Raw genomic sequence first — 27,794 nt, 5'->3', positions numbered from 1 at the left:
ATTTTTTAAATTTTTTCCTTTTGCAGTTATTAGATGCAAACACTTGCTTGTCATGTTGCACTGCTGACCACGAAGTTTTGGGGAGCTGGAAAAGAAATTTCGTCGTAGACAGTGCATCCACCCTTAAATGGTTAGGTGCAGAAAATACTTCGCTCTGAGACAAGCACATTTTCACCTTAATTCCCAGACGCGTGGTGATGTAAATAAGAATTTCAGCTTTTTTTGTGCATAGTTGAGTAGAAAGCAATTGTAAGGATCATGCAGAAAGTTGATACATTCGCATATCAGAACCAGTCATGTCCATTTATTTGCAGGAGACTTTGTGAAGACATCCAGCAACCACTGCACACTGCAGCTTGATGGTGCGGGTGGAGAAGATGGCTTCAAGGTTACATCAACTATCCCTGAATGCTATGGGCCTTACAGGTTAGCACATTTAAGCCTGGTTTTTCACTCCACAAGTTGCAGTCGTTTTGTGTTTCAAAGCAGTAGCCTGTTGTAATCGGAAAGTTTCTGAACACACAGTTGAAAACGAATGCCAAGAAATGCGAGCGAAATGAAGGAAGGAACAGAACAGCTACTACCCATAGCAAACTTACATGGTGCCTTTGTAGCCAAATGGTATCTAGCAAATATGAAGCAACCCAAGTCAAGACGAAATCCTTTTTTAGGTCTCCATAAATGCTGAATTTGCTTAAAAATGTAAATGACAGAAATTGCCTGCTGAATTTGGAACAAGTGAAGGCTGGAAAATTTGAAGCCTCTATGATTAGCAGCAGCAATTATCACCAACATAAAATCTACTTGGAACAAGAACCCCTTCTAAAGGTCTCGTGTTTCCTCTGACAACTGGACCTATATCTTGCTGACCGATTTCCTAATGTAGTTAAACCTCGATATTACGAACTTCAATATAACAAAATTCTCAATATAACGAATTATTTAACTTTTCATAACCACTTTTCTATAGAAGATCATATATTTAGGACCTCAATATAATGAAGTGTGTTTGTATGCGATTGCAATATAATAAAATTTCACTGCCGCAGCATAGGAATGCTGAGACAAATGAGAACATCCGCAGACACGGATGGTCAAATGATTGAATTTCAAGCGGCTCCTTGCAAATGCACCTCTCAAATTGCGCACTGCGCGACAAGAGCCAGCAGCCAAGTGGAGTCACATCATGTTCCGTACAAAGTCCAAGTGCGATAAGATCCTATTGCGCCCCGCGCACTGTGTGTTTTAAGTGCGAGTGAAAGTGTGCGAGGGTGAGACAAGAAAAATGGTGGCTTTAGGAATGCCGCTTTGGAGTGAGCTCCCAGTAACGCGATCAAGTGCGCAAGAGAGGGCAGGGGATAAACTGGCACGCGTCTTGTTGCATGGCTGTAAGTGCAGCTGGGTGCGTACGCAGCCGCGGACCCTGAGTTTTAGAGGTAATCTGCCGCATGTGCGAAGAGTGGGTGTGCCGATATGGCATGGCACCATGTAATCTGTCTTCCTGCGCATTTAGTACTGGAGGTTGCATAACCTTGAGCTTCCATGACCCGTTGGAGCAAGATTTGCTCCCCGGTGCCGACTCTATCAGCCGCGGGGGTTGGGTGCACATGAAAGCGTGGCTGGCTTTGCTTAATTCGCACCGCCAATGTGAATATATTGTGAACGTACATGGCATGAAATTGTATCGTTCGTCATCGACATCCAAATTTATCCAAATGAATTGTTTTCTAATTCAAATTTGCATCTTTCAATTTCCCATTAATTACAAAAAATTTGGCGGCCCCTTTCCCTGTAAGAAACATCAATCGGCGACTGTACTTATTTGCATAAAAGGTCAAATTTCAGTACAACGTAATTTCGATATAACGAAGTAAATTACTGATTTTACTGATTTTGTTATATTGAGGTTTGTGTGTAGTATAATTACTTCATTCAATACTTCATTCAACTTGCTCTCATTTGTGTTGTTTTCCTTTGGCACTGATTTCATTACTGAAAGAGACTACAGGTTATCTGTTCTAGTCATTATATGACCCACCTGGCTCCACTCCTTCATCCTTATATCACCTAGAGTATCAGTCGGTAACATATACCGTGATCTTTCTATCACTTAATGTTATGTCTATCATTCAGTGCTCCTTAAGTTTCTTTCAAGTTTCTTTACTAGCCCCGGAGTCATATTGCATCTTGTGTATTTTTGAAATGTTATTTCACTATTGCCTGCTGGCATAAATTGTGTCTGAATGCCGGCTCTGTATAACGTATGCCTGTATTTGTTTTCTGGGCGCCAGGTGTCCTCAAGCTACATTTTTGTAGCCGTTTTGTCTGGGGTCCATTCTCTAATTGACTGGGACAAATGAAGTACTGATATACTTTAAAAGAGAGAGAGAGAAAAAAAAAAGAAAAGAAATGTTATATTCTATGGCCAAGAAATTGCTCACTCTAATTTTTGGGCTCAATAGTCTGGTTTATCAAGAAACACCAACAAATTGTTCAGTCTGCCAAATTTTTTTTTCAATACTTGTCATTCACACCTGTGCACACATTTCCTTTTGTCACACCATATCACTATTTACACTGGTGTTGTTTTCAGACCGTGTTGCACATGATGAAAGCAGTGAAACCTGATTTGGTTGCGTCTAGTTTTCTTCTTCGTACCTGGCTGCTGAATGCTTTCCACATCTGTAAATATTTTTATAATTTCCACTGAGGCATTGACCAGCCACCCTATTACAGATTATAAACAGATGGAGATGGGAAGATGCAATGACACAACATGGCACAACATGATCTTAAAAAGGGCTAAAGTGCAGTACTTATTGCGATCATGCTACTGTTACACTACAGTACTAACAGAATGCTGTTTTGTATCTTTACAGAATAAATTTCGATGCAATTGAAATACCTGAGTCTGCTATGACCTTGCACCATTGGACATGGCCCTCCAAGGATTATTTGCTGTGCGTGTGTACAACTGAGAAATCCCATCAGCTGCTGCGAGTGGACATCAGGCATGAACAAGAAACACATCTTGTTGCAAAGTAAGATGTCAGCCTTTCAAAAATAGCTGCCACTGAACCTCAGTATACCCAGGTCATAACAAAAGTCATGTACACTGTCAGTTTTAAGAGTACTGGGTGACTATTGAATAAAGCTTGCCTTATTTCCATTGAAAGTAGTCTCTTCCTAAGCTAATGACTGCCAATCAGTATTTGGGGAGGTCTCGGATGCCATACAAGACTCCATCTTTGTTGAACTGTCGTGTCACTCTGGTCACATCCATGGACAGCTCATGCAGGCTTTTGTAACGGATGCCTCTTAACTGATTTTTTAACTTTGCAAAGAAGTCAAAGTTTGATGGAATCAGATCTGGGCTGTATAATGGGTGGGCCAAAGTTTCCCAACCATACTTAGTCAGAAATCCCCAGAATGTCTCCGCACTATGACCGGATGAGTTGCCATGCAGCAAGGTGACCCAAGCTTCTGACAAATTTGAATAATGTTGACAAATTCTGGCACATAGCTTTGTCTGCAGAAATTCTCAATAACGGGCAATATCTAGTTTGGCCAATCGGGATGTGATCTGTAGCCACCCCAGTGACTGCAATGACATCCATTGGATATCCTATGGACATCCACTGCTAGGACAGGGATATTATAGGGATGTGTCAAATATGCGTCCAGCGTACGTCCATCACATAATCATTTGGCTGTACTTTTCCTGTCCTGTGGACATCCCTTGCATGTCCATGAGGGACATCATGGGGGCATGCTGCGTACATTCTATGGACATGTCAGGGCCTTTCGTACAATGTTTGCGTTAACGTCTACTGTCGAACCCACTTGTAACGATACCAGTTTTAACAATATATCGGGTATAACAATAAGAAGCTGCTGCACCATCAACTTTTGTACGTATCGCATGGTGAAATAACCTGCTTACTGCAATGTCTCGATGCCGCATTATAGGACAGGAATAAACTTTATTTGTCCAACGGTTATTGATGTTGGTGCCCGGCGCATTATTGCTCATAACAATGAAGTCTGGCTGCTGTTTGTCCGAGCCGAAAGGTAGTGAAATGCGAAATCCTTGAAAAGAAAAAAGAAAACGAGAAATTCGAGCCGCTGCACGATGGCCCGCTGCTCCAACGGCCACCATGCGCTCATTTTTGCAGCCTTCTCCGTGCGCCTCTCTTCTGTCGCCCTCAGTGATCTCGCCTCAGCGTTTCTTCATGATTTCTCAAGCTGACAGGCTGCTCTGGCATCCTCCTCACACTTTTTAAAAGGCACGTAATGGGGCCACCAAGGCGTTGCCTCGGCGGTGCTTGCATATCGCTTGCCACCCGTGACCCCTCTTTGCAGTTATAGCAGTGCCATTCTTTAACGCGAACAGCCGCAGCTTGTTACATGCGATTGGAGTGCCCAGGAAGCAGTTAAACGAGCGAGCACAATCAGCAGCCGGATGGAGGAAGGTGGCGGGAAGGGGCAATGGCCTCCCCGCCATTATAGTTTTTTAAGAGCAGCTCTGCCATCCCCCTATTCTGACTTTTTTCATGCAACCCATTTATAACAATTCTTGGTTATAACAATGGAATTTTCATGGCATGTGAATATTTTTATAAGTGGGTTCGACTGTATTATGTTCTCCGCACATGCTGTGTGAGATATGCAATCGGTAGAGTGGCCATGCATCAAGAAAAGATACATTGTGTGAACACATTATGCGCGCAAGCACATGTGCAGAAGTGCAGTACACTCCTCATTCTCCTAGGCACGCACAAGTAGCTTATTGAACTAATGGAAGTTTTCAAAGTAAATTGCATCAGAAAACTTACAAAATATGACCTACACATGAGGTGCACATGATAGCTTCGGATTGTAATTCAAATTTATGAGAAAACATAATTCTCTTACTAAGAAGCTCAGACAAGGCTTTTTGGAGGGCAATGTATTCGTGTTTAGGCCAAACAATTTCCATGTGGAATACCGTTTGGACATCTGTGGCGGGATGTTCGTAGTGAGGTATTCAGAAATATACGTCTGGTGGACGTTCTATTTGTCTCTGAAACAGTGCACAAACATTGGGATACGATTTGGATGTCCTATGGACAAAGTGTTTTCACTGGGACAACACCTTCATAATTGCAGGCAAAGAATATTATCTGCTTAAGTTTTTATTGTTGTCATCGAAACATTTCTGGGGCATGGGTAAGTGTGATGACTCCATTCTGCGAAATGTGGCTTCAATTCCAGTTAGCATTCATGTGGTTGAAGAAGCATCAAAGAAAGCACTTAGGAATATAGCACTTAAGAAATAAACAGTTTGCCCAACATTTGTGCTGTCTGTATGTTTCAGAAATGCTTTGCATAACATACGTAATAATCAAGGATGATTTCTGCCTTAACTTTTTTAGGCTTCTGCATTACCGTTCGTACGCAATTACTGTAAAACTTGTTATCATCTCTTTCATTTACCTTATGCACAGTGTGAGTTAATTTTCTATGTTCGAAAACTTGCCAGCCATACTTTCAGGTGAACATCTTTGAACATCTGCTTGTTCAGTCACTACATTAAACAGTGAAAAGAATAATTAATTGTGTGTTTGTAATTCACAAGACTGAAACAACCAAGCTGGTTTCTTTTTGTCCGCAGCCATATATTCATTTTTCTGTAGTGTACATGTAAAACATCTGTTCTGTATTGATAGTCTCTGTTATGTGTCGCCATGAATGTGAGAAAAATGCTTTGCCTTGACACTAGCATTGCTTACTCACATACTGCTATCCACCAACAATATTTTCACACTTTGTACTTTCAACTATGATTTCTTATGGCTGTTGGAAAAGCATGGCGGAAAGCACTACTGTAGTGGTTCTCAGTGCTTGCTTTTAAATAAATAATAAAAACTTATCTGGGAACATTAGTTTACCATGAAAAAGAGACGTAATAGCTATAAATGAAAGATATCGTGCCAACTCTCAATGTACTCTTGTTATTGCCTTGTCAAAATGTTATAGTAACAGCACTTATGTCTGTATTAAGTGACATGCTTATCTGTTATGCTTTTTTAGATCATTGTGCCTATTGAGAGACTCTGTGCTAACCATCTCTACAAATTCAACTGGGACTGTTGTTTGCATTCAGTATCAGGATGGTAGTTGCGCTGCCCCAAACTCAGGTAAGGCGACATATTCGACATTAGTCATCTTTCATGACACCTTCCGGCAGGACTAATTAAATGTTTTACCCTCTTCAGTAAGCAGTTTCCTATTAATCACTACTTACTAGCTTTCTGAAAGCTTGCCCATTATATGAAGCTAATTTTTATGACGATGTTTTATCACTCTGTATGAGTTGCAACACAGGGCCCATGGTGCAGGGGGCTCCGAGACTGCATGATGGCAGTGTCATGTGAAAAATTTAAATGCAAAAGCATAGAAAGTTGGGCGAGTTGGTACGGTAACATGATCTCAGATTGTAGCGTGAAGGGACACGGACGCAGACTTGAAGCAGACAGGACAAGCGCTAACTCTCAACTAAATTTTTATTGAAACGAAGAACACACACACACACACACACACACACACACGCACGCACACACACGCACGCACACACACACACAGGTGGTTGCAAAAAACCGCAATAAGAACATGACAGGGTAAAAAAAATTTAAATGCCAGTGCTAGTTAGTGTTTAGTACAAATTTTCTTGTGGTAGTGCCACCTTAGTGCCCCTTGTCTTAATGCTCCTTTCGCCATGGGAACCGTGTTGCAACTTATATTGAGCATGGTAGTATGTGGTGGTGGTGGTAACAACTTTATTAACAATCCGGCAAATTCGTGGCCTGGGCCTAGGCCGCCCCCGAGGAGGTCCGGAGATCCTGTCTCCTCGCCGCCTCACGGGCTTGCTGGATGGCCCATATTTGATTTTCAAGGTTTGAGCTGCGCAACGCGGCCATCCATCGCGCCGCAGCCTTCATCTGGGGAAACTGCACTTTCTTTGCATATATGTATTAGGAAGGAACAGCGCCAACTAAGACGAACACAAGAGGGGAGAACGACACAGGACAAGCGCCGACGAAAGGTTGTCACATAAGAAAGGGCCCTGTGTTTTCGAAACATAGTTCAGGAGAACATTCATTTGGGCTAGATGGTGCATACTTGTATTAGGAAGGAACAGCGCCAACTAAGACGAACACAAGAGGGGAGAACGACACAGGACAAGCGCCGGCGCTTGTCCTGTGTCGTTCTCCCCTCTTGTGTTCGTCTTAGTTGGCGCTGTTCCTTCCTAATACAAGTATGCACCATCTAGCCCAAATGAATGTTCTCCTGAACTATGTTTGCATATAATTTCACATTCCCAGAGAATGTGTCTAAGAGATGCGTGAGCCCTGCTGCATAATTTGCAGTTGATCATCTGAGTAGATGTCCGGATATATCCTTCTGAGATGGACGGGGTTGGGGAAGGTCTTTGTTTGTAGCTGCCTCCAGTCTACCGCTTGGGCCCTGTCGAGTTTGGGGTTAGGGGGCGGATAAACCCGCCTTGAGTATTGATAAAATTTTGTAATATCACAGTATCTGGTCATTCTGTCCCTCTCTGTCCATGCCTCTGTTGAATTTCCAACCCCAAGAGAGGTTCCTTCTTCGCGGACGCAGAACGTGAGACCTCGCGCTACGCGGTGGACCTCCTCGTTGAGGTTGGGTACGGGGGTGTCGGGGGACGTGTGAGCCGGGAACCATATAATGTGTCGTTCCTCCGTCTCCTCGGAGGTGACATAGTTTGCGTTGGCTTTGAGCATAGCCTCAGCCTTCAGCGAAATTCTGCCTTGTGCGTAGTTTCTGACCACCGTCTGCGAGTCACTGAGTACGTATCTACAACTGGGGTTAACGATGGCTAGGGCTATCGCCACCTCTTCCGCTACCTCGGGGTTTTTCACACGTATGCTACAAGAACTGACCAATTGTTTTTCGGTATTGAGTACGGCCACTGCAAAAGTACGTTGATCCTCGTATTCTACCGCGTCTACGTACAGCGCTTCCTTGTCCCTACCGAAGGCTTTGAGTAAAGCCTTGGCTCTACTCTCTCTTCGACCCTGATTGAATTCGGGGCTCATGTTCTTGGGCATATTAGACACCTGCAGCTTTTGCCTGATCGCACTTGGAAGGGATGTCTTGTCGCCGTGCTGCTTGTGATAACTTATAGCGAGTTTATCCAGGATGCTCCTGCCCGTTCGTGTCTTCGCTAGTCTTTCGAATTGCGAGATTTGGTGTGCCTCAATTAACTCTTCAAGCGTGGTGTGGACACCCAGCTGTAGCAGAAGTTTCGTGCTGGTGCTGTCTGGAAGGCCCAGTGCCATCTTGTGTGCTCTTCTAATGAGGGTGTTCAGTTTGGCATATTCGGCCGCGTACCAGTTGTGGTAGGCGGCCACATAGGTAATGTGCCTAATAACGAAGGAGTGTATGAGTCTGACGACGTTGGCCTCCCTCATACCTTGATGTCTGTTGGTGATTCTTCTGATGAGCCTCATCGTGTTCGTGATCTTAGTCTCCAAATGCCTGACCGTTTCTCCGTTGTTGCCGTTCGATTCTATGATGAGTCCGAGCACCTTAATCTGCTTCACCCTGGGTATTTCTTGTCCTGATAGTATGTGTGAATTTTATTTTTGCTGTAAATGAAGTGCGTGAGCGTGTGTGACCTTCTGTTGTGTACACATGCATACTTGGATTTCCGTGTGAATTTTATTTTTGCTGTAAATGAAGTGCGTGAGCGTGTGTGACCTTCTGTCGTGTACACATGCATACTTGGATTTCCTCTTTCTGTCAGGAAGAGTGGCTGTAGATTTGTCTTTCCTCGCATGCTTTGATAGCCAATCAATTATCCGAAAACACTCGGATAACTAACATTTCCAGGCTCACCCTGCAAGCAGGGACCTTTAACGTGTGCAATATTTTCATGATAAATATTTTTGTGTTAATTAGCAGAGCCTTACAGAACGTTACAGTGTTTCATAGTACAGGGAAGAAAGGATTACGAGGTTTTAGATCTTGAACGAGAGAGAGTCAAAGCTTTTTTAAACCAGAACTCTACAAAAGACTTGCGTTTTTTTCTTTCTTCTTTTTTTTCCTGCTTTATTTTTTCTCTTTTGCCCTGCTACTTTGGTGGCTTTTGGTGTTATTTTTTATGTTAAGGGAGAGCACTGCGTGCATGCCAAATGCAACAAAGATGCTCCTGATTTCTCTCAGCCATAGGCCATAATGAGGCACTATATCTAAATTTGGGTGTGTGTGCTTTTACTTATTTATATGCATGTGTGTTTCATCGCCTTTTACCTTTTGTAACCTAACGTACAGGCCAGGCTTACACCTAGGCTATCATCATCACTTTTCGCTGACTCTTCTCCGACAGATGGAATAGTGGTTCCATGGCTTTGTGGTGATGGAATTCCACTTAAGCTGCCAAGGCCTTGTGCTACTGTTGCTGTTTGTGAAGTTCTGAAACAGGTATGTTCACGCCAGTCACAAGTCATCACATTCTTGAGAGGTGGCAGTTCTATAATGAAAATTCCTTCAAAATCTTATCTGCTGTTGGAAGCCTATGATAATTGATTTTTGTCCTTGTTCTGTGCCTCTTTTCATGTTATAATTTTATTGACTAGCATTAATTAAGTCTTCCCGAAACTGAATTGTACAAAATTAATTCAAATTTTGGTTAAGGACATGATCTTAATTTAATGTTCAAGCAAACATATACATCCAAAACATAATTTTTATGCGGTGTGATAGACAAGATGACCAGTTTGTCCAAATACAACAAAAGCATTTGAACCCGAGGCAGTCAAAATTACTCCCCAGCCCCCCACTACGGCATGCCTCAATCAGATGGCACATGGATTAGGCACATAGAACCACGGAATTAAAATTTTGTTTTGATGCATCTGAAAACTAAGAGAAGTATTCATAGAGCGTTATGTACAAAATGGAGGCACTGGATAACATAGCACTGCCTCTTTATTCTTCAACAGCCGAGAGTAATAGCACTGTCGGATCGTTTTGAGCTGTTCTGTGACAGCGTGAAGATATGCGATGACTGCACATCCTTCAGGATTCACGGGAAGTTCATTCTACTGACCACACATCACCACACCCTGCGTTGTCTGCTGTTGGACTTTGACCTAGCAAGTATGTATGTTGGCATCTCCATCACTAGTTATACTTTTCAGGATTGGTAGTTAGGCTGGCTAGTTGATGACTGATCTTCTTTAGAAAGGTAGCATGGATGCATGGTATTTAATATAACGAGAGACATGATAGGCTGTGTTGTCTTTTATGTCTCTGAAAGTTGTATAATGACTAACTTTAAATCAACCTAACGGCATTGTTACAAGCAGTGAACTGGAAAGTGAAAGATGAGAAGTTCAGAGGTAGGAAGCCACTTTCAAATCGCAAAACAGTGCGTGGCTGGTCTGCTTGTTGCTTACGTATGACGATTGGCCATTTAAACAATGTAACGAACATGTGGCCTGGCATGTTTGCATGCGATTTGCACAAGCTCACTGAAGCGCGAGTTCCTTCCTGTACCAGTTGGGCGCAAATTGCGGTGCCCACACATGCGCACCTCGGGCTTCCTGATCTGCCACTACTTCACTTCTACTGGGCCACCTTTTATACGGTCTACCTCCAGCCTACTCCTCCGGTCAAACCCACTGGGCCCTCCCGGCCAAGCTGCTCTGGTGCTGCTGGGACGACCCTCTACCTTTCTCCCTCCTCCTACCCTCTCTCTCTTTTAATCCCATCTCCCCGACCCTGCTGACGCTGAGCCGTGCTCCCGCATAGGTTGCAGAAGATAGTGCTAACCTTTCCTCCTTTCCCACAAGAACCACTTCTCATAGATAGTTTAGTTACAAGGTGTCGGGTGCTCTTTCTGAATGCGCACTGTTAATGCAAATCTGCTAAGATCAAGGAGGAGGCATGTATTTCATGTTTTCTAGCTCTTTACTGCATGCAGTGTAATAAAAGGCTTGGGATGCAGCATGCACTAGTAGAGTATACCTCACTTATGTAATAATCTGCAGTGAATTAGTGGTTACTACAAATAGATTTCAGTTTTCTGTTCCTGATTATGCATTTGCACCTAAGTTCAGGTCCAGCTTAGCAAAGGAGTATAAATTCAGCAGGTTGTTGGCACAGCCATGAGATAAGTTTACTTAATGGTTGGAAAATTCACAGCTGTACTGCTCAGTTAGTACTCGGTAATGAACACCGGGCGCCAATATCAACATGCTGTGTTTTGCAGATCTTTTGAATGGTGGATCAACCGAGTCTTTAAATGATGCCCCACGAGAGCTGGAGAGTGGCTCATTACTAGTGACCAGTGTTCCAGCCGACGGGCGTGTGGTTCTCCAGCTTCCACGAGGAAACCTGGAGACTATATCACCAAGAGTGCTTGTGTTGGACAGAGTTTGCGACCATCTTGATAGGTTGGTTAGTCTTGTGCACAGATGCTTTTCATTCAGAGTTGGTAGTTCTTATCATTACACACTGCCAAGTTAAACCTTCTGTGTAATCATTTCATTTCAGAAGGGAATACAGAGATGCATTTCTTTTGATGAAGGTGAATCGAATTGACCTTAATCTTCTTTGTGACCATGACCCCTCAGTGAGTACTCCTCAGCAGTATTTTTTCCCTTACCAGGTTTAAGCTTAGTTGGTGGTGGATAAAAATTTTATCATTGAGTTGCAGCAGTGCGTTTATTTGTATTGAAGTCTATAAGGGTGACTGGTAGGAATAACAGTTCTGGCTAAACTACTGGCTTGTGCATGCTCACATTTCACACGAGGGTTGCCTTTTGGAATGTGTTTTGCTTAATATCATGTTAAGTGCAGTACTTGCTTGTTTTGCCCAGAATAAGCCAGGATTTTCTGCAGCCATGCCAAACAAAAAATGCAGGTTTATTTAACAGGAACTGGGGTGCAGATTTACTTGAAGGAACGTGGTGCCATCTGCTACTTGCAGGGCAAAAGCACTCCACATTCTTTCAACTCCATTGCAAATGTTGAAAATCTCTTAAGAGACATGGCACCACCATACCTTTAACTGTGAAAATTACTTTAACTGGGAGAGGCATGCCACATTCTGTTATATTCTATAGCAGATGTGTCATTCTCTTCGAAGAGATGACGCCAGCATACCTTTAAATTAAAGGAGTACTGACACAAAAATTTTCGATCTTGGTTTTTCCGCTGCAGTAAGTTGCTAATGACCCAGTAATCAATCACAGCACGAAACATCATTGGCTTCAGAGCGCAGCAGGTAATTATTTGGAGCATTGTTTGTAGCGACCAATCCATGTTGCAGTTTCAGAGAGCAACGAGATAGGCAAAGAAGGAATGTAACACATATGGGCATGTGATCGCACAAAACTGTGATGTAAGCACGTCAGCGCGCTCGCCGGCACGCGAGCTTCTTGTTGCTAGTTCGTTCGCACGTGCTTTGCGATGCCCTCGCCATCATCATCGTCCTCATTTTCGTCCTCCAGCGGCGACTATTTCCTGCAGGTGGGAGTTGCCATCGTAATAAACGTGGCCAACCACTTTTGATTGGATTCACCACAAAGCAGCGACTCGGAAAGTGTGTCCAGCGACAGCTATCAATTTACGTACGCACTGCTACAAGTAGTACGAACCATTCATCGAAGGCGCTTTGGGAATGAAGCTTATTCCGGAGCAGGACAGTAGGTGGCGTAAAAGTCGGCAAAGTATCAGGCTTGGGGGTATGTAGTCTTGGTGGAAGATCATCAGTCTGCTCTAAGCTCGGCAGGTTTTGTTTATACCAGGCACGCTCGGAATGAGCAAATCTGGCTGCTCTTCAATGGGATCCATTCTAAGCGTCCAGTGGCACGCGTGAACTCGGACCACTTCTGCCACTCATCGATGCTGACGGTAGCGAACGAGCAAGCCAGGCGAGCTGGCAATTGCTAAGTAATGGCATAGGCCTAGCTAGTTGGCCATCCGATCCGAGGCCGACGGCACATGCAATCCTTCCGCAGCTCCTAATAAAGCACCTATATTCATCAACACAATCACTGTCTGCACATTTATGTCGCTTGTAAGTGACAATACAATTAGTTTTCCCGATGCCATTGGTAGCGATCAGAAAACACGTTAGCCAGGCGAGCCGCTTCACAGAGACAATTGCTGTGGCGGCTGCACTGACTGCTTGCGAGTCAAAATCACGCCAATGATTTAATATTTTGTGCAACGTTTTATGACATGCACACTTTTTAGGTAACTTTACTCTGAGTTATTTCGTGTCGGACACAAACTTTAGCTGATTTTCCGCGCTGCCTTCAGCGGCAAGAAAAAAAAAAAAAAAGAAAACATCGGGGCATCAGAGCGGCGGAAAACTTGCTCGCAGGGCCCGCCCCGATGGCAGGGCAAACTCGTGACATAGTGTTTTCTTGCTTCTTTACATTCCTTCCTTAATGTCGATGTTGCGAGGTGCTACGTTCTGCTGTTGGCTGCACACACGTGCACTTTAAAATTGATCTTAAATATGTTCTGAACTGTGTTCGCCGTTTATATTTTGCAGACGATGTGTGTGTGCCCACATAAATTGATCTCCCACGTTAACTCGACTTCGAATTTTTGTGTCAGTACTCCTTTAAGAAAATTGCTTTTACAGTTTGGCTGCAGTGTGATGCACATTGTCAGCTCATTCTGGTCAAAACAGGCAATGTCTGCATCCAAACATCTGCATCTAGGCATAATGCACCATGAAAGGCCTGCTCTCTGTAAAATTTGATGGCAAACAAACTAGCAATCCAGTCAAAAGAGCCATTTATTGCTGGCTGTCTTAGATCGCAATACACTGGCGATTGAGAGAAGTCGTGTGACTGACCATGACTGGTGACTGAGGCGTAGGTCATGACAGCTGATGTTCAAGCTGGCAAGCTAAACTTTCCCCCTGCCACTCTCAAATGTCTCGTGTTTCATGTTGTTTGCAGCTGATTTTGCACCATACGACTTCAGGCTTTACGATTACGCCTGAAGCTTTAGTTGCCAAATTTAACAAAATGATAGGTGCATTTATGTATCTTTTTTTTTAATGATAAAACATCCATATTTTGTGTGTAGGAAGTTTTGTACATGCTGCTGTAAAATTTGGATGGAAACCATTAAAGATTACAGTACTTTCAGTGAAGACCCACTATGCCACTCATGCAGCAGCAGTGCTTACTTAAGTTTTCCATCTTTTCTCATATTGTTACCATTTTATTTTATTTCAAAATATGTGTATTATTATGAGTGAGAAGAATAAGAGGAATCGAGGAGCCCCATTTCCATTTTTTGTTGGTTACAATCATAGAAACGAAAAAACATTCCAGTGCTAGCTATGTCATAAATGAACTTGGGGCTGGAAAAAAGTATGCTCCCTGAGCTCCACTGTTTGTTGTTTTCAGACCTTTTTGAGCAGCTTGTCAGAGTTTGTTCAACAAGTAAAAGAGCCAACAGACCTCAACCTGTTCATAACAGGGCTCACGTAAGTCTGGATAGGTTGATAAAGTACTTCTACAAGTCTATATAAACTTTACATTGTAAATAATCTTTTTCTGTGATATCCCTCACCTGTAGGGACAAAGATGTCTCGACCACAATGTATGCATCAGCCTACCGAGCCCGAAAGCGTGTGCCCTTTGTGTTCAAAAAGAACAAGAGAGATGAAATTTGTGACAGCCTAAGAAATGTTCTTGAGCACGTCGACTATGACAAGTAAGTATGGAAACTTTTTTGTCCTCCACTGCAACTATGCAGGTACCACAAATTGACTGCTGTGAAGGTTTTATTGAAATTGTGGCCTGTGCATGTTTCCATTGCATCATCTGGCAGGCTCATGTGGGAATCCTGCACTTGTCCTAAGAGTCCTATCCTGCTACTGTACTAAAGTTGTGCCCCAGCCAGTTCAAAATTTGTGTATGATCATGAAATGTATTTTTATCCATGCTTGACTAGCTCGACAGATATTTGACAGGGGCTGCTCAATTCAATATTACACCTACTCTAGTTACAAATTTATTGCTGTAACATTAATATTTCCTTAGCAGCCATTTAACACTGCAGCATCAGGAGAATAAGGTGCCTTGTGCTCCCTCACCGCCTATACCATACAGTCTGTGCCTTTTTTTAGGTATCTCCTCTCTGTGTTGACATGCCATGCTAAAAAGACAGACCCAGAGCTTGATGAAGCATTGTCCAAGATCTACAGCCTTAAAGGTAAAATGTGAACTTACATTTGCTAACCCTCATTGCATTGTTCCTCACTGAAAACGGTTTCTGACAGTTTTCAGGGCTCCTAAAGTTATTGCACTGCAAATTGTCAGACAGGAACATTAGCTCTTTGTCTCTCCTTATTTCTCTCTTTGCCATGTCATGCTGTTATGGACTGCAAACACCAGAGCAATTGTGCTTTATCATTGGCAGATTCTGGGAATAAAGCAGGCACAACATGTGACGAAGCACTCAAGTACCTCTTCTACCTTGTGGATAGGAAAGACCTGTTTGATGTTGCCCTTGGGACATACAACTTCGACATTGTTCTCATGGTTGCAGAAAAGTCTCAAAAGGTAAGAGTGAGCCATCACAAAGCACCAGGCAGTGTTTGCACAGAAGCAGTACATTCATGGTATAAGTGATAGTGTGTTGTCTTGTTTGCTTGCTAGCATGTCCAGTTATTTAGCCATGTACCATCAACATAAAGTAAAACAAACAGTAAGAAATTGATGAGAACAGTTGTTACGTGTATTTAATTGTGTAAAAGTGGGACGTGCAATCACTCTGCAGCCGATTTTTAAACATGGTGTAGTCTGAAATGTATGTCTTGGAGCAGCCATTACAAATGCAGACAAACCCTGAAATGCAAGGAATCATTCTAATCATTTAAAATTTGTTCACTTTTGAATTTGTGGCAATACTATTAGTACATTGACTACAAAGCATTTGAAACAGTAGTATGTGTGCATTATATTCATAACCAAGCATCTGATAGCAATATAGTAGTAAATTGAAATTGTGAGTCTAGAAAGGCTTCAAAGAAACGTTTTGGGTCATACTGTGTGGTGTAACGGAGCATGGCTTCTTTGGCCTGATTATGGGCCTAATGTGCAAGATTTTGCTAAACAGTACTGATGTTTGAAGTAAGTGAACAATTTACTGTTGACTGTTTGTAGTATGGCTTGCTATTACATAGTTCTTTAAAGAGTACATCTGAGTAGTAACATGCAAGCGGAGTTGCATTCTGCCTGTGTAAACCTTGCAAGATGCCACCCTCATGTCTAAAACAGATGAGAAAGCAATGTTGTGCACTGAGTGATAGTCCTTGCAGTCAATCATTGCAAGCGGCTGAGCAGCCATGGCAAGATGTATCCAAAACAGTCCTGTTTGGAAATTCTTGTGATTGTGTCAAGTAGAAAGTAGAACTAACTAAACGTTGCATGTGGTGTACTCAGCCGCGCCTTGTTCCATGTAAGCTTTTCAGGTCTAAATGTTGTTTTTATCCTTTGGTCGTATCAAGGGTACCTGGCAGCCATAGCTTCATGTATTATTGAATTGTGCCGTCCACGACACTTACTGGAACGTTGACGCTACGCTTTCTTCATTACAGGCTGTTGAATGGCATAATGCACAGAATAAACCTGTCAGTGGGAAAGAATTGCCGCTACTTTAACAGTGTTTGCCTACATTGTGACTATATTCCTGCACACTTGGTTAATGCAAAGACAGGTGTGTGCATTACCGGTTCAGTAGCTTTTGGTTATACTAAAGCACAGAGTATCAGCATGTCCTTACATGCAAATGAGCTAGTGGTGTGCATTGTTCTGTGTGCTAATTTGAAACTGATTTTCACAGTACTAGTAACAGTACAAGGAATCGAGGGCAAGGCATAGTGAACCTCACTCAACCTCTTTCTTTGATTGTTGCAGGATCCTAAAGAGTATGTTCCATTTCTGAACAAGCTAAACAAACTGGAGCCCAATTATCGCCGCTTCACAATAGACATGCACTTGGAGCGCTACAAGAAGGCCCTCAAGAACATCAGCCTATGTGGCAAGCAACCTGAGTTCAAATTTATTTACACTTTTTCTTCATTGTCTGTCTTCCGCAACTGTGCCCCTCCTGCTGTACAGGAATGACCCGCTGTTCTATGGTTCTGTAGCTTTGGTATTCTATTGCTGAACATAAGGTCACAGGTTTAACTTCTGGCTGCTGCAGCCATATTCTGACTAGCGCAGAATGCAAAGGCACTTGTGCACTTAGATCTAGGGGCACGTTAAAAAAATATAAGTTGGTTGAAATTGGTGGTGTCTACGGTGTCCATTGTATAGTCTGTGTGTTGCTTTTGGATGTTAAACTTGCAATTTGTTTTGATTCTATTCATCCTACAGCAATGAACCTAGGCATTATTATCCCACTTTTCCTTTCTTCAGACTTCGTCATACATTGCTTAATTTAAGTAAGTGCCAATCGGTGTGTGTTCCGGTGCGTGTTACTATTGGGCAGTTCGTGTGATATCAAAGCAGGCCTCATTTTATACATAACAGGAAATGCTACAAAGACCTCTCTCTGCTCTCATCTGCAACCAAAAAATTAAGCTGTCACATGTGAAAGAAAGATATGAATATGCATCATATAATTAAATGTAAAATTAGGTCTTATACTCTAACTTTGTAAAATATGGCATAATTATGACGTGGAAGGCATTGCAGACCTGAACCTGTTTGCCACCAAACGAGCAGAGTTTCACCTTCCTGCGACCAGAAACCAGAGCACACCACATGCACTTGAGACTAAAACATAATACCATATGTTGCATACTAGAAACACTAATGTGTACAAATATGTGACTTTACATAACCTTCTGTTCTTTAGAGTTATTCTTTAGAAGGCATTGCAGAGGAAAAACGACTTCATGGCAAAATGTGGGAAGTGAGACTTCCATGGCTGACTATGTATTTGCTTAGCTACTACTACATTGACTGCTAAGTACGAAACAGAATGTAGAGGGGTTATGTTGCTAGACTATCAAATATTTGTGACTGAAACTTTGTAAGCATCCTTTGCTGCATTATGCATTTATTTCAACCGCTTTTTAATTGAGTACTGAAATGTAGACTGTCTCATCTGTTTGGCCTAATCGCTAAGTGTCATGGCGCATCTGACCACAGATAGATGCAACTGGCATGGATACTCAAAACCAGATGGGATCTGGAAAACACATCAATATGTAGTGCTTACAATGCGTTTCAGTGTCCTGTAGGCTATTTCCACTATGTATAGACACTACCGAAGTGTTAAAAGCTTTTATATGTTCTCTGGAAATATCCACTTTGTTGGCAAATGTCACCTCTGTGAATGTTGCCTGTAAGACGCAATGCGCCCCAACTTTGCTGGCTGTCATGGACAATAGTGCAGGGGCATACTTGTGCATCGCAAAAATCGGGGCTGTAGCACAATGTGCCTTAAACAGCCGCTGGAGGTGCAGTAAACCATCAACCAAACTATTCCTTTCAAGCATGCAGTAATTGTTAAGAGTTGCACAACAGTGGTAATTCAGATTTTCAAAGAAGTTGCTGGGACTGTGCAAGAACTGCCACCAGGGTAGATGCCACAATGCTAGCTTGCAAAGAGTTTCTTATCCGAAAAGAGGCAATGCTAAGTTTCTCAATGGCCTGTGTATATAATTCTGTGCAGCCTTTAAAGGGACTCTGAAACGATTTTGGCGATTTTCTACAAACGTACTGAGTCGTTAGAGTAGGTTCTTCTGATCATTAATTGATGCATCTAAGTGCTCTGCGTAAAGCGTGTAATTTATTATAAGGTTTTAAAAATACACATCGCTGCCGATCGCAGCGCACTGCTCGGCGGAATTTTAAGCCGCCCCTACCCATATGATGCAAATAACCCATATTACGTCACATGGGCGAGCTATCTGATTGGCTGACCAGGACACGTGGTCGATAATTTTTCCAACTTTATGGTGAACAAATGATGCTCGTAATAGTTGGAATGTTAGTTACTTTGTTTTTGTAAAAAGAAAATAACTTAGAGAGAATACACAAGAATAGTTTTTTAGTACACTTCAGCACTTCCGGCACACAGCAAGTGTCGTCTGCTTGTGTTACAACGTACTCCATTTTGACGAGAGCTCCGCGGTCAGAGTCGGTCTCAGTCTTTTCGCGAGCACTATGATTCGACTTTGTTGCCTTGTGGACTGCAAACCTAGCGACCTGCAAACCGCGAGTCCAGTATTAGGGCAAACGCAAGCGCAAGGGGACAGGGTCTGGCCGCTTGACTGTGCCGGGATGAGCCGCGAGATGAGCAGAAGGGCAAATGTGAACGGTCTGCACGGTGCAGCCACCTGGTGGCACAGAGCTCAACCATACACAGTAGCAGCAACGAAGTGTATTCTTTGCTGCTGGTGTGTATTTTTCGCAGGAGTGTAATCATCAACACGTTGATTTATAAATGTTTAAAATGCTTTACACTTGGTTAGAGCAATATTAGCGCTTTGTTTGACTGGTTAAGCGCTGCGCCAGCAAGTGTCTGGACCGTGCAGACCGATCAGGCTGCTCACGTACGTCTACGCTAAAGTTCCTTCATCAGCTTGAGTTTATGCCTCCAGTCATTTGCCGAAATGACCAGCTTGCCTGTTTTTAGCGGAGTACCGGACACGTTCGGCGCTACGACAGAATGCTCGCAACGCACGCTGCTTCGATAGCTCTCGGTCGACGGCCAAGCGGCTAGCGGAGAGGTCTCGCGCGGGAGGGGGCGTGCTCCTAAACAACCGGAAGTGAACGATGTGACGTCGCATCGTGACGCTGAACGAGTGAAGGCGGAGCTTAGCGCCGCTCGCTCGGCGAGCGAGTTGAGGAGGAAAAGCATAGCTAGGGAGGAGGGTAACTTCTAATCGCTTGCAGCTCCATTAATACGTAACGCTTCACTTAAATTGTGGTGCGAATGTTCTACTTAAGCTGTACCCTACGCGCCTACAAATTTTGTCCGAACCGTTTCAGGGGCCCTTTAATACCCTGCAAGACGCTCATTCTGTGACAAAGTGTGGTACAGACAGGCAGCAAAAATGTTTTTCTCCTTCGTTGTTGTTGTTTTAGTGGTACCTTGCTGTGTATTACTGTAGCACTGTGAATTCCTACATTAGAACAATGCTGTGGTGTTGGAAGACCACCGAATGTATTCACACTTCTTTCATTACTGAAGCTGTCTTGCTTTTCTTTTCCTTTTCTTTCTTGCTTTGCGTTGTCACTAGGTGTGCATTCATTGGTCTGCTCCTTACTTTGCACACAGGTGAACCACACTTCATTGAGTGTCTTAATCTCATCAAATCACAGAGGCTGTACACAACAGCACTTGGCCTCTTTCCTGAAGGTTCACAGGAAAGTAAGGTATGAAAAATAATTACAATTCCTTTTGTTTTATAGTCTTGAAATTTACGGAGGTTTATAAGATTTTTTATGTCACCATCAGTTCCTGATATTTATCTTCTTGTTATCATTGTAAACCTTGAAGAAATGCAGGCATACATGATAAATGCACACACGTACATCAGCGCCAAAGTAGTACAGGGTGTGGTACCTGCAAAAGGTTGATTTTCTGTGCAGCCTTGACATGTAGCCTTGAGATCAGAGACGTTCTCTGCATATGCCACTTAACCCAAATCTCCATGTCACATCAAAATTGATCATTCTTGAATTTCATAGGCATCCTGTTCCGATTAACACATGTGTTTGATTGTATATAGTACATGTATACGGCTGTGCATTATTCAAAAAGCTATTAGAAAAGTATTCAAGGTTCAATTCTGGCATTATTCAATCTGTATTTGATTTGATCATGAAAACTTATATTCTCATACTCTTATTTGCACATCTTAACAGCATGAAACACCTACTCGCACACCCTAAACGCATAAGCTTTCAGCTCATGCTGTTGTAAAGCAGAGGCCAAAGGTTTGCTTTTTTTCACTTGTAACACTGTACTGAAAGGCTAGCTCATATGTTTTTTATTCAATTCCAATTACACTAGTTCATTTCCTTCAATATACCACTTTAATATAGTAGCTACACAGTTAACTCTCATTAAGACAAACTTGGTTAAGCTGAATTCTCGTATACAACGAACAACATGAGAAAGTTTGTTTGGTTTTCCATAGATGCAGTGCAAAAGAAATGATGCACCTGGTGGTGTGGCATATCAAGGCACCCACTGGAAGCCTGTGATGCACATCGCCCGTGGACAGAAGCGAAAACAAGAGGTGGAAACAAAAAGAGACAGTGACATCTCACTTCATGAACACGTGTGACGCGCGAGCGTATGGGTGCTATAGCGCATACGAAGCTATCAGCCCTCGCTGTCCCTAGATTGTCCACATCGCAATTGTACTCAAGACAGGGCTCGCACTGCCGCACCAAACGTAGCAGCCGCCGGGGTAGAACACCCCCTTATAAACATTCACGTACTAACCAAAATAAAAAGCATGGTGTCAATATACGCAGGCAAACATGAATACATTACACTCGATGACCGCGGATCCTTGCCGTCAAAACGCTGGCATGAGGAATCGTGGCAGCAGCAGCGAGCGAAGTGACCTTCGCACTGTCTATTGCTTCAACATAAACTGAGTGGCAAGAACACGATGCACGCAAAGCTATGAGCCATCGGCCTACCTAGACTGTGCCCCCAAAGCAGATCGCGTTCAAGATAAAGCCTGCACCACCGCACGGGGCCGAAGTACAACATGCCCCTCCGTCCCTTCCTGGCGCCATGCACGCGATGGAAGACAGTGCACTTTCCCCCTCCCCCTTTCCATCTTTTCACATGCAAGATTAAGCCGCCATAGTCTGCTCACCATCGCCCGCTTTCACTCGCCCACACAGCGTACGGCACACAAGGACGATATTATCACGAGACGAACCCGGCACATCCGTATCGCAAACGAAACCTGTAGCAACTGCCAGAGGAGGTAAACCCGGAAAACCTCTGCCTGCGTTCCTCCTCCGCAATGCTTCACCTCGTTTCTCCGTCCCCACTTTGCTCTACACCACCTAGAGTTTCCTCTAGGTTGCGTTGCTTTGCTACGCGCTCAGCGCACTCCTTCATACTTGTGCTAGCTTGGAGCCTGCACCAATGACCTCTGAGGCAGCAGATGCCTGCTTTAACTCCCTAGTGAACTTATCCAGCAGCAAAAATGCACAGAAGGATTTTTAAGGTCATTAGGTAAGATGACATCGTTAGTAGCTTCCGCCGATTTGCTCAAAAGCGTCAAACATTCATCATGGACTGGATGAAACCAAGAATGAGTACCACTTAAAAACAGTTTTTTGTTAAGCTCAACTAAATAAATGCTTTTATGTCATTTTTCCACCGTTTTAAGTCTTACTTCATCGATTGTTTTGAAGTAAGATGTTTGGATGCACCTGATCATGTTGCCACTTATTCCTCTGATAGGACGAACTTCTGAATAGGTTCAAACAAATTTTTATGGTCCGTTCAAATTTGTATTAAAGGGAGTCTACTGTATTTTATTTCTTTATCGCAGGAAGTATGGGATATCTATGGAGATTACCTGTTTGAGAAGAAACACTATGAGGAGGCTGGACTTGTCTACTGGCGCTGTGAAAAACTGCAAAAGGCTGCAAGGGCCTTTGAGATGTGCCTAAATTGGAACTTGCTGCTTTCAACAGCTTACCAGATGGAGTACGACCAAGACAGCCTGCAAGCCCTTGCAAACAGGACAATAGGTGAGGTAGAGCGACTGTAGCTTTGCATGCAAGCTCCGCCAATTTTGTATTTCTAAAGACACTACTATTTCTGTAGAAGTAATGAAAATTGAGCTAATATGTATAAATTCATTGCGACTAAACAGTGCCAGGATACACACTCACAGAGAAAAAATGACAAGATAAGGCACTGACTTTCGACTAAGGTTTATTGTCACATGCTTTCATATCACTGTCATAAGCACATGAGGTCTGCTTCTGTGCTGATAGCTGTGTGTATTGTTTGTGAAAAGAACAAAAAGTTAGTAGGGTCTGTTCAACTTTCAGCAGGTACACATTACTGACAGTGAACAGCCACCATGCTCCAACTGCAGTAATGTCACGCATATGAATAAACTGCAGGCAGCAATCTGATGCTGCAGTGCTGTGTTGTTGCAGCGACGAGTGAGTGTTGTGACAATCCTTCAGTGAGTCATGGTGTGGACAGCGGTTTTAACTTTAAGTTACGCTGAGTAGAAAGACACGCTTGCCACCGAAGGCAGGATTAACAGTTGTTCACAGTAAATTTTTTTACCTTCTTACTTTCACCACTTACTTACTTACTTTCCTTTGTGTTTTTCTTTTTTTTTTCTCACTGTAATGACTTTTGTATTAGTGTTCTGGTTTCATTGTCTTTCTGATGTCAGTTTGTAGTAAGGACAGAAAGTGTTTGCCATTGCCCTAACATCACTGGTAACCTGTTTGACACAATTAAAAAAATAGAAAATAAACATCTGGTAGTGTCATGAAATTCTGGATTAAGCAGAACTCATTGCTTCTGGTTCACAATTTTGGCTGAGTGCATACGGCAGTTGGTGCACTGTTTTGTAAGCAACAGCCTGTACACCAGATGTTTCAGCAAACACTTTCAAAAATTTTTAAAGGTTCCCTGTAGAAGGTACCACAATTCTTGTTCATGAGCTGGCCTATGTATTTTTTAAATTTATTTATTTAAATGTATATTATTTATAATACCTCAAATACCTCTGCTGGTTTTACATAAGGGGTGGGCAAGCATACAAATTAGCAGAAACACAATACCACTGCAGTAAGCACTGAAATGAGTTAGAAGAGAAACAGCAACAAAGAAAAACATAAAAACTAAAACATTTTGCACATCCACAGGTGAAGAAACAGAAAAATGCAAAAGAAACACACGAGAACTTATCAAATATGACAATCGACAAGTGTTGAATGCAATGTGTACAAAAAGCGGCAGTAACATTTTTCTAGGTATGGAACACGGCAAGCAAAGATAGGCAGACATCTCGATAAACATATTAAAGCGTCAACAGAAGCACATTGAAAAGAATACTACAGATAATACAAGCAGATGATGCAATCAGGCATGTGATTCAGTGGCAGAGCTAAAACACGAAGGGTCATCATAAATAATGACGCTAACTGGAAGATTGTTCCAATCTATGACTGTTTGAGAAAAGAAAGAATGAAGATGAGCAATTCTCTAAGCACAGGTCAGATAAACTGCTTTATGGTGGCTGATACGGCTTTAAAGATAGTATGTCGGTTTGATAAGGGTGTTGTCAGGAGGGAGGGTATGGTAGAGCTTATGATAAAGGCAGAGTCTGAGTGTTTTGCTGCGCCTATCTAGTTTGGGAAGATTAGCCTTTGATTTTAAGTGAGTGACACTTGTATGATATGAGTAGTCAGAAAAAATGAATCTGGCTGCACGATTTTGTACCAACTTGAGTGTCTTGCTAAGATTGTGTTTGTGAGGGTCCCAGATCACGCACGCATATTGTAACTTAGGTCTTACAAGAGATTGATAGCCTAATAACTTAACGGATCAGATGTATGCGTTAAGAGACAAAGCCGGCAATATCATTACTAATATGGATGAGATAGTTCAAGTGGCTGAGGAGTTCTATAGAGATTTATACAGTACCAGTGGCACCCACGACGATAATGGAAGAGAAAATGGTCTAGAGGAATTCGAAATCCCAAAAGTAACGCCGGAAGAAGTAAAGAAAGCCTTGGGAGATATGCAGAGGGGGAAGGCAGCTGGGGAAGATCAGGTAACAGCAGATCTGTTGAAGGATGGTGGACAGATTGTTCTAGAGAAACTGGCCACCTGTATACGCAATGCCTCATGACCTCGAGCATACCGGAATCTTGGAAGAACGCTAACATAATCCTAATCCATAAGAAAGGGGACGCCAAAGACTCGAAAAATTATAGACCGATCAGCTTACTGTCCGTTGCCTACAAACTATTTACTAAGGTAATCGCAAATAGAATCAGGAACACCTTAGACTTCTGTCAAGCAAAGGACCAGGCAGGATTCCATAAAGGCTACTCAACAATAGATCATATTCACACTATCAATCAGGTGATAGAGAAATGTGCGGAATATAAGCGACCCTTATATATAGCTTTCATTGATTACGAGAAAGCGTTTGATTCTGTCGAAACCTCAGCAGTCATGGAGGCATTACGAAATCAGGGTGTAGCTGAGCCATATGTAAAAGTACTGGAATATATCTATAGCGGCTCCACAGCCACCGTAGTCCTCCACAAAGAAAGCAACAAAATCCCAATAAAGAAAGGCGTCAGGCAGGGAGATACGATCTCTCCAATGCTATTCACAGCATGTTTACAGGAGGTATTCAGAGACCTGGAGTGGGAAGAATTGGGGATAAAAGTTGATGGAGAATACCTTAGCAACTTGCGATTCGCTGATGATATTGCCTTGCTTAGTAACTCAGGGGACCAATTGCAATGCATGCTCACTGACCTGGAGAGGCAAAGTAAAAGAGTAGGTCTAAAAATTAATCTGCAGAAAACTAAAATAATGTTTAACAGTCTCGGAAGAGAGCAGCAATTTACAATAGGCAGCAAGGCACTAGAAGTCGTAAGGGAATACATCTACTTAGGGCAGGTAGTGACGGCGGATCCGGATCATGAGACGGAAACAATCAGAAGAATAAGAATAGGCTGGGGTGCGTTTGGCAGGCATTCTCATATCATGAACAGCAGGTTGCCATTATCCCTCAAGAGAAAAGTATATATTAGCTGTGTCTTACCAGTACTCACCTACGGGGCAGAAACCTGGAGGCTTACGAAAAGGGTTCTACTCAAATTGAGGACGATGCAACGAGCCATGGAAAGAAGAATGATAGGTGTAACGTTAAGGGATAAGAAAAGAGCAGATTGGGTGAGGGAACAAACGCGAGGTAATGACATCTTAGTTGAAATCAAGAAAAAGAAATGGGCATTGGCAGGACATGTAATGAGGAGGCAAGATAACCGATGGTCATTAAGGGTTACAGAGTGGATTCCAAGGGAAGGGAAGCGTAGCAGAGGGCGGTAGAAAGTTAGATGGGCGGATGAGATTAAGAAGTTTGCAGGGACGGCATGGCCACAATTAGTACATGACCGGGGTTGTTGGAGAAGTATGGGAGAGGCCTTTGCCCTGCAGTGGGCGTAACCAGGCTGATGATGATGATGATGAACTTAACGGACGGCAGGGAAAGTGCGATATTATGTCGTAGATAGCCAAGGATGCGGTTAGCTTTGTTTGTAATGTGTGACGTGTGATGACCACATGAGGTCATGGTTGATGTTAAGTCATAAATATTTGAGGGAATCTACTGAAGAAATGACTTTGCCATTAAGCATGTATGTATTAGCTCGATACTCTTGTCGTCTATCAAAAGAAATTACAGAAGTTTTCTCAATGTTAATGATCATGAGCCACGTTCGACACCAAATTTCAACGTCTATTAGGTCACACTGAAGCATTAGTTTATCAGTGGGATTAGTGAAAGAAAGGTAAGTGACGTTTGAAGAATGGTAAGTGATGTTTGAAGAGATGCACGCGAGGATGTCATTGATGTAAATTTTAAAAAGTAGCGGGCCGAGTACTGCTCCTTACGGGACACCGGAGGCGACAGCACACACGGTGGAGTTGACTTCATTGGCGAAAACGAACTGTTGGTGATTGGTGAGGAACTCTCTTATCCATTCATGGTTAAGAGAGCTTTCGAAAAGGTGGACATTACTTGAAAAAAGAAATGCATAATCAATTAACAAAATGTCACTAATTAAGTTTTGACTAGTTACCTTATGGCTCATATTGCAATTTGACAATAAATGCATTGGTGCTCCACTTACTTTTGTGCTTGAATGCATAAAATGTTCTGTCAAGAAAGTAACTTAAACATCAATGCATTTCTCTACAAAGTTCGGGAATTAATATCTTGAAACTGGCGTCACCCTGAGAATTAGTTCCAAGTAGATCTGCCTTGCAAACTCCACGGCTATAATTTGTAAACTGCAGTATTGGCCATACGATAATTAGTTAAGCACTAAATTAGGGATATATTGTTATTTAGTCAATTATGCATTTCAATTTTTTGTGCAAGGAATCTCCGCCTCTTCGAGTAGGTCAGATCATGAACTAGAATTGTGCTATCTGCCACAGCCGACCTATTAAAATTTTTGAAAGTGTTCGCTGAAACACCCTGTATATGGTGTTAAAGGGATAGCAGTTTCCATGTACTCCACAATGGTAGCTGGCTATCTAGCATAGGTTATGGGGTCTAATTTGCTTTTGGCAACACAGGGAATGACAACACAGTGGTGCCAAACACCAGAAAGGCATTTATTAGTCATCTTATACAACAGTGCCAGCTAGCCAAAATACCTACAATGAAGAGCTCCTTGATTAAACACTCTGAGGAATAGAAGTTCAACTCCCTACACAGAAGGATAAGTCATTTGTGCCAGTTGCACTCCAAAGTCCAACTGGAAACCTTCTGAGGGACATTTTTCTTGGAGGGCGCCGCCGATCCTGAGGTCATCCCATGGTTTTCAATGTCTCTAAGCCAAAGTGGGGAAAGTAAGTTTCTTTCACGCTCGAGTTATCCACACCGTCAGGTGGCACTTGTATCGGAACACTTGCATCATCTTTCATTGTAGACCGTAATTATAACAAATTCCCACCAA

The 27,794-nt window shown here is 42.7% G+C and overlaps 1 protein-coding gene across 1 annotated transcript in view; it reads left to right on the top strand.

Annotated features, from left to right (window-relative positions):
- The window catches only part of Elp1 (elongator complex protein 1), a 51,269-nt gene that overhangs the window by 14,815 nt on the left and 8,660 nt on the right, over positions 1-27,794 (top strand). The window contains exons 12-25 of the mRNA XM_065441642.2: positions 315-426; positions 2,880-3,041; positions 6,073-6,179; positions 9,407-9,501; positions 10,023-10,179; positions 11,294-11,477; positions 11,578-11,656; positions 14,460-14,539; positions 14,632-14,769; positions 15,185-15,270; positions 15,478-15,620; positions 16,977-17,100; positions 20,356-20,453; positions 22,607-22,808. Coding sequence (XP_065297714.2) covers positions 315-426; positions 2,880-3,041; positions 6,073-6,179; positions 9,407-9,501; positions 10,023-10,179; positions 11,294-11,477; positions 11,578-11,656; positions 14,460-14,539; positions 14,632-14,769; positions 15,185-15,270; positions 15,478-15,620; positions 16,977-17,100; positions 20,356-20,453; positions 22,607-22,808 — 1,767 coding nt within the window. The remainder of the gene's footprint in view (positions 1-314; positions 427-2,879; positions 3,042-6,072; positions 6,180-9,406; positions 9,502-10,022; positions 10,180-11,293; positions 11,478-11,577; positions 11,657-14,459; positions 14,540-14,631; positions 14,770-15,184; positions 15,271-15,477; positions 15,621-16,976; positions 17,101-20,355; positions 20,454-22,606; positions 22,809-27,794) is intronic.

Source organism: Dermacentor albipictus, chromosome 1 (assembly GCF_038994185.2).
Source record: "Dermacentor albipictus isolate Rhodes 1998 colony chromosome 1, USDA_Dalb.pri_finalv2, whole genome shotgun sequence".
Classification (NCBI taxonomy): Eukaryota; Metazoa; Arthropoda; class Arachnida; order Ixodida; family Ixodidae; genus Dermacentor; species Dermacentor albipictus.
Note: the sequence above shows the minus strand (reverse complement) of the source record. Positions and strands in the feature narration are given on the sequence as shown.